General features: G+C 52.3%; 1 protein-coding gene across 3 annotated transcripts in view; it reads left to right on the top strand.

Moving 5' to 3' along the window:
• The first annotated feature begins 1,676 nt into the window (after positions 1-1,676).
• USP25 (ubiquitin specific peptidase 25) overlaps positions 1,677-7,593 on the top strand; it is a 95,677-nt gene continuing 89,760 nt past the window's right edge. For all 3 annotated transcript variants that reach the window (XM_032182757.1, XM_032182748.1, XM_032182739.1), the window contains exon 1: positions 1,677-1,770. In XM_032182757.1, coding sequence (XP_032038648.1) covers positions 1,726-1,770 — 45 coding nt within the window. In that variant the 5' untranslated portion in view covers positions 1,677-1,725. The remainder of the gene's footprint in view (positions 1,771-7,593) is intronic.

Genomic DNA, 7,593 nt, shown 5'->3' with positions numbered 1-7,593 from the left:
AAAAAAAAGAACGTGATAAACTCCTGCTGTTAGCAATCTCACATGTAGCTATCAGTCTAAGGAGAGAGAATTTCTGGCTATTCCCCGAAAAGTAATTTGCAACCATTCCTGATCTCATTATATTATCTTCATAGTATCTTGCCTTTTGCACGATAAACTATTTGGGAACATCAATTTTAAAAATTACATTGTATATTGCAGCATAAAAGGCAAAACCATTAAAACCGATACAATCTATGAGCACCAAACCTTAGAAGAGCAAATATTGATCAAATTGCAACATCTCCTGCTCTGAAGCTACAGTGAATTAAGGCAGTGTTTGCAGGTTGTCCTGAGTTGTGCAAAAACTGGTGTTTTTCTTGAAGACCAAGGCCTTGCAGTGAAGTTATTACCTGGTAATCTCACTTTACTTGGGGGGAGGAATTGAATTACTGAGTCGTAAAAGGCTCTGCGTGTTGAATTGCGAGTAGACACAATTCATTTCATTGCATCAGGCTTGCAGGTCTAGTTTGAGTTATGTAGTGTTTAGCAGCAGCACGCTGCTCCCCAGAGCTGTTCCTACAGAACAGGCTTCCCTGCCTTGGGAAACCTACCTGGCGCTCGGCTGCCATACAACCTACAGGCGATCCAGCACGTGGGGTGGGTCCTTCCCGTTACCCTGGTTCAATTCAAGTGCATCTTAGCCACGCAGCAACCAAAGCAAACCAGGTGCTGCAGAAATTTGTGAGACCTTTTTTTTTGGGGAGCAGGCTGATTTTGCAGCTATTCCACAGCCCTGCCGGTGGCTGTGGAGCAGGCCTGAGGGCCCGTCCCTGCCGCAGCAGCAGGGCCCGGCCCGGCCGGCGGGGAAGCGGCAGGGGCAGCCCCAGCCCCGCCCGGTCCCCATCCCATGGCGTGAGGGGGGCAGCGGGTCCGGGCGGCCCCAGCTCTCCAGGACGGGCTCTCCCTGGCTGCGAGGACGCCCGAAACTCTCTTCTTGCTCCTTATCTCGGCTGCACAGGCTGGGGGGAGAACAGGAACAGAGAAGCCATCATCCACCCCTTTTTAACGCCGTTCCACAACGCTGGGATCCGAACCCTTCCCCGCGTTACTAGCGGCGGAGCGCTTCATTAACCACCCCCCCCCCCCCCATCAAGCGCACTCGGCGGCCTGCCGGGGAAGCGCCGGCAGCGGGGCCGCCCCGGGGCCCTGCAGCCCCCCGGGAGCCCCCCGGGCAGCCGCCGCCGCCTCCCCCGGCCCCGGGCGTCCCCCCGGGTGTCCCCCCGGGCGCTCCCCCGCCTGCCCCGCCGGCCCCCGGGGGCTGGGCGCCGCCGCCGCCAAGATGGAGGCGGGCGAAGCGGGCAGCGCCGCCGCCCCTGCCCGCTAGGCACCGGCCGGGGAGGAGGGCGGAGGGAGGAGGGCGGCGGCGGCGGGCGAGGGGTGCCCGGGCGCCGGGGCAGGTGCTCGGGGCGGCGCCGTGCCGAGGGCGGAGCCGGCGGCGCTCCCGGCAACGCTGTGCGGCGGCGGGGCCGCGGGGAGTGACAGCGGGGCCTGAGCGGATCGGCGCTGCCCCATGGCGGCCGCCCGGCTCGGCGGCCCGCCCGCCTGGCGGTGACTCGGGCTCCCCCTCCCGCCCCTCCTCCCGCCCCGCCGCCTCCTCCGGCTCCGGCTCCGCTCGCCCAGCCCGGGCCCGGCCCAGCCGCCTCCCGCCGAGCCCGGTGCGCAGCCGGGAGCCGCGCGGGGGCCATGACGGTGGAGCAGAACGTGCTGCAGCCCGGCGGCGCCGCCAAGGTGAGAGCACGGCACGGCCCGGCCCGGCCCGGCTCGGCTCGGCACAGCCCGGCCCTGCCCTGCCCTGCCCTGCCCGCCCGGGCCTGCGCCGGCCTCGGGGAACTTCTCCCCCCGCTCCCCGGCCCAAGGGCGAACGGAGGGAAGGGCGCGAGGGGGCTGCGGGTGGTGGGGGGGGGGGCAGCGGGCGTGCGGGGCCCGGCCGGGGAGCGGGGCCGAGGGGGGGCTGCGCTGCGCTGCGCTGCTCCGGCCGCTGCCCGGGCCGGGAGCTGGTGAGAAGCCAGAGCCTGCTCGAAAATGGACACCTCCGGCAGCTCCTCGCCGCCCGGGGAGGGGAAGCCGGGGGTTGAGCCGCGCGGCCGCTTTCCCTTTCCCCGAAGGTGTCTGCTGCTGTCCTGGCTGCGGCACGGGGGTGCCCCCTCTTCCCTCCCTATATGCGTGTATTTTTAGCGGCACGTGATGTTTCCGTGCGGTGGTGGAGGTGTGTTTGCACTGGCACGGGCGGTGAGGAAGTTGAATGGCAGCGGTCCGAGAGCTGTGGGTCAGCGGAGCAGCGGCGGTGCAGGTGTGAGCCGGGCAGGGCGGCACACCGCGCTCGGGAAGCCCGCTTGGAGGGACAGGCGAGCGTGCTGGCACCCTGGGAAGCGCTGATTTTTGTGGGACAGCAGGGGCTGAAGGACCGATTTTTGTCTCCTCGTCAAAATCAGGCAATTTCAGTCCTTAGTCAGTCCTGATTTCGACTGATGTGCGCTGACAGACGCACGTGGCAGGCGTTTGCTGCAAGGGCCCGTGCTGTATCTTCTGTGTTTAAGCACTTCGCTTCTTGCTGATGTTGGTCCAGCCGCTCTCCTGAGTAACCGGACCTTCTTTTTTTCACAGCGTTGTTGATGGTTTACTTAAATATCCCCTAATTATTGTATCAGATATTCTGTTACATAATACTTGCTGGGCGCTTGTCAAGGCTTGGATGGTCTGTCAGCAGTACTGAAGAAGAAATGCTACAGTTTGCAGTTAAACCATTGCTTGTAGGTCAGTAGTTCAGGATTACTTCAGTTTCAAGACTGAGTTTACAGAGCGGTTGGGGATCGAATCTTACAGGTCACCTGGTAATCCCTACCGGAGCAAAGAATGAAGTCAGTTTGAGACTTCTAACATTGAAATTTCTCCACGTGTGATCATTACTTCTCTAAGTACCCCCAGAAATTGTATAGCATGGCAAACTTCTCTCGTGCTAGGGATTTGTTTCCGTTGAATCATCTGATTGTTTTATTATCTGAAACTTCTTATTATCTACTTTATCCTCAATCGCATGCTGGAGGAGAGGGAAACAACCTTGAGAACGTTTTACAAAAAATGCTATTTGACTCCAAAGTGAGTGTCATGTTGCGTAGTGAGGCTAACAAATAACTAACTGGCTGACAAACTTCGACGTTTTTCAGCTTATTTTCATTAAAAAAGATCTTGAAAGCACAGTGGACTGATGCATGGTTGGAGAGATTGCCATGCCACTAGCTCATCTTCTTCCCTCAAAAGAAGAAAATCCCATGCTCTACAAATAAAGAGAGTTTGTTCTGCAGACCTCAAGTTTGTCATGATTGTTTTCTGTTAGCGTGAAGAAACCACACGCAAACAGAAATATATTGGATTTCTAAGAGATGTCTGAGTCACCAGCATACCTTATTCAGAGCTGTGGTTCCCAACATTGTTCATCAGATGTTGTCTTTCTGTCATACAGGAAGTATGTGTCAAGCTTCAACAGCACTGGGCGAAGCAGATTTTTGTTAATAAGTGCTCTAAGTACAAACAGCCCCCCTCCCGCTGAAGCTATCTTCAGTTTGTAGTTAAAGAATCCGGACCAGTTCAAAAGACATTCTTTCTTTTATGTTTAGTGGTCATCTTGACTCCTCGTTAAAGCTAGCCATTTATCTCCTGAAGCAAATTAGTCACGATACTCTCATTGCTCTCGACTCTTGTGTGGTTCTGTAATGTTGTAGGGGGCTTGTAGGCTATCGGTAACCTTTCTGTGGAGCCCAGGGTGCTTGAACGCAGTTACAGGCTGACGCCCTTGCTGTGCCCCTTTGCCAGGTCCGTGCCCTTTAGACAGAGGGCGGGGGGAAGGTGACTTTCTAGTAACTGGAAAAAAGCAGTGTGGAGAGGTCATACGTGTTTCAGCCCTAATGTGTAATCACTGTGACAGCCAGCTCGTAACAACAGACTGCAGAAACTGGGTTTTAGGGGGTGAATGGTAGCAGGCCCCTGAGCTCTGTGTGTTATCGAGTGCCAGTGCCTTAGGAGGAAGACTGAGTGCTGGTTGGTGCGTGGATTCCAGGCCTGTTCTCTCTGTCCTTTCGTTTCCCACACCCACTGTTATTTCAGACCTGTGATTCAGCACTATATTGGCAGTCTAATCACAGGAGTAGTGGAATAAAGTTAGGTGTATCAGCACAGCTTTTTTTTTTTTTTAAAGAAGCGCAAACCTTTGAGGATATTTACCACTAGAAATAATGCATGGCATTAAGCAAGGTCTAACACTGTTCGCTTTCTCTCTTCTTTGGTCTTTTTTTTTTTTGGGGGGGGGGAGAGGGGGTATTTCAGAGAAAACTCTGTTAGCTGGCAGGTGCCTTTCTGCTTTGCATAACCTGTATATTTGATGTGCTTATTGAAAGACTGTTAGTAATATGGCAATGGCAGCTTTTCTTTCCTGAAAGCATAGTCACTGGCTTCTTAATGCAGCGATAGCTGATTGTGCAGAGGGTGACACAGCCGCACGTCTCCCACAGTTGAGGCGGCGATGGCTCTGCAGTTCTCAGTGGCAGGAGGCGATCTCACAGAAATTTCACAGATCTCACAAATGCCCCCCCAGCATTTGGTGCTCGTGGGAAGCATGTGGCAGTCATGCTGCGTTCTCACCTTGGTAGGTGGTAACCTTACTGGGAGACGTACAACCTTACAACCTTGGTGTTCTCGTCGTCTGAGTTTGGGGTTGCTGACGGACTCATGGGGCTGTAGGCTGCTGGGCTGCTGCGCTCGTCCTGTGTCCAGAGCCCATCTCGCCTGGGGCCGAGACACAGGCGTCCTCCTGCGTCTGAGAAGGGCGCCCTGGGCTGTGAAATGGGGCCGGATTACGTGTCTCCCCCTGGGCAGGCTGCCCATGTTTGGGCTGTTTGTGTGGCAGGCAAGCTAGCCGTGCAGGGCTGGAATATGGGAGCTACACCTGCTTTGGCTGGCACTGGAAGTTTTAATGCCTCCTTCGGACGGAGAGTGGGAAATAACCAGACTGGTTTGCTGATCGTGTTTGCACCAACAGCTATATAGTTTGCAATAATTATATGGAGTGCCATCGAGTCACAGTTTCAGATCTAATTGTATTGTCACATAATTAAAAAAGAAGTTCATAAAACCCGTCATATATATGTAGTTACACCTTCCACATAGACTCCTGTGCAAAGACCAGTGACACAATTTTGCAAGCTCTCCTCAGAAAGGTATGCTAAATACCTTCCAATTTTAGGAATGCGCCGGTGCGTTTCGGTGGGAGTGTGTGGGCAGTTTTAATTATTGTTGCTTTGGTAGCTATGCAGTTTTTTGAATCTTGGACATTTTTGTGTTATATTAGTATAATGTGCTATGGATCTGAAACCTTTAGTAGCAGCTTAAAACGTGCTGCCTTCTAGAAAACCTTTCACAAATGTTCAATAATTTGGTAGTGGTAGCAGGAGTTTACAACTATACTATTATCATTATCGTCTGTCTGAAATAACATCTTTAAATATTTTATGGTCCACACTTTGAAAGGAAAATACTACTTGAGAATATTTAAGGCTTATACATTTTTCTGTTAACCTTCTGTAATAGTTTAAAATATCTTCGCTACTTCCTACAGGGTCTTTAGGATAACCCTAAGACAGTATTTACAGCTACTCTGAGCAGCAACTACAAAAGATGGCACAACCCAGCAGCTTCTGTGAAAAGGTCAAAAATCAAATTACCCGAATTTCAAATTAGCAAAATATTTCACGTTTTTTAAGAGTACTTTGTAAAGATAAGTGGGAGGATAACAGAGCAATTGCTTTTCTTGCACTCTTATGGCTGGAAAGATATCTTAAGGGAGGAAGTAACATCCCTTCGATCCTGTGAGATTTGTTGGTGTTCATGGGAGATATAACTGGATGTAACTGGAGATATAGTGAAATCAGCAGGTTTGTCATGGTTGTGTTCTGACAACAAGTAAGGAAGGGAAGATGATTTTTTTTAAATTCCCATTCTGGTTTTGACTAAATCTTCATTTATTCCTGTCTAAAGAACATGCCAAAGTTTCACCAGTTTATTCAATTGATTTATGCAAATCTCAGCCTGTAACTTCAGTTATTTAAGGGGCTGGGCTGGGTGACAGAGTTCAGCCTCACGATCCTGGGCTCTGATACCCTGACCCAGACCAACTCTGCCTTCTCGGTCCAGAGCCGACAGCGAGGTGTCTGAATTGAGCAGTGCTCGTACTGCTCCACAAGTCACCCCAGCAGTGTCAGGGACAGGCAGCTACCCAGCACCCAGTGGGTGCTCTTGGGATTCCTCTGTGTTTTCCTGCTCTCCGCTTTCTGTAGTGAAGAACTGATTTGCAGTGCCCAGCCCATCGTCTGGCAAAAGCTAGGAGCCGCGCGTGACATTCCTGATATTCCTCTGCAGAAAAAATAAACAGAAAGCTTAGCAGCAGTGTCTTCTCTTGCATGTTTTCATGTAGGAATACATTCCTTTAAAAGTATGACTTTTTGCTTTTGTTGTGACTTCTTGTACTTATGATGGAGCAGGGCTCTTAAAACTCTAAGTGATGGGGGGAGTGTGGGTGTCTGTCTTGCCAGGACCTGGGCTGAGACAAGAAAGTCTCTCCTGCTTTCACTGGGTTGGAAAGATGTGCAAGAGCAGCTTTGCTGTGCTGTTATGGGAAACGAAAGTGTCCCGAGTGCTTTCACTTTCTTGTTCTCCTGCTCCAGTGAGTGTGGTTATGTAGGGTGGTGAAGATTGCATCGAGTCAGAACAAAGTCTGTTTTCCCTTCCCTTCCCTTCCCTTCCCTTCCCTTCCCTTCCCTTCCCTTCCCTTCCCTTCCCTTCCCTTCCCTTCCCTTCCCTTCCCTTCCCTTCCCTTCCCTTCCCTTCCCTTCCCTTCCCTTCCCTTCCCTTCCCTTCCCTTCCCTTCCCTTCCCTTCCCTTCCCTTCCCTTCCCTTCCCTTCCCTTCCCTTCCCTTCCCTTCCCTTCCCTTCCCTTCCCTTCCCTTCCCTTCCCTCCGTGTTAAACTTCCCTGCCAGAAACCCATGCCCGAGTTGGCAATCTGATGTTCTTCCGTCAGCAGTCAGGCACCTGTAACTCGAGGGTGCTGAGCTTCTCACCAGGGGGCTGTTTTCTCCTCCCTGGGCTTGGCTGAGCAGCAGTGCTGGGCGAGCAACACGCCAGGGCTTTCAGACAGCAGCCCAGGAGAGGCTGTGATGGTAACACAGCTGATGATTTGATGAATTCCAGATAAACTTCCTTCGTCTTCCCGTTAGGAAATAAAGACTGCTTCTGTTAGGTGAGGTTTGCACCTCATCAGCTGGTGTGCTCTTGAAGAAGTCACTATCTGCCAAGAGTGGAAAATATTTGACTGGAGCTAACAGTAGTTTAACCAAGTTCAGGGAAATTCATGCAACTCGCACATGACTTCTGCCAGAGGTGGTGGTGAGTCTGTTCGTAGGGTACGTGCAAAGTTCTGGTTAATGAGCAGTCAAGAGGAACTCACGGTGAGAAGCCAGTAAGTGCCCTGAATCACAGGATTTAGTTGTATAGAAGCTAAGGGT

Source organism: Aythya fuligula, chromosome 1, assembly GCF_009819795.1.
Source record: "Aythya fuligula isolate bAytFul2 chromosome 1, bAytFul2.pri, whole genome shotgun sequence".
In the NCBI taxonomy this organism is placed as follows: domain Eukaryota; kingdom Metazoa; phylum Chordata; class Aves; order Anseriformes; family Anatidae; genus Aythya; species Aythya fuligula.
This window is presented reverse-complemented; position numbering and strand designations above follow the sequence as displayed.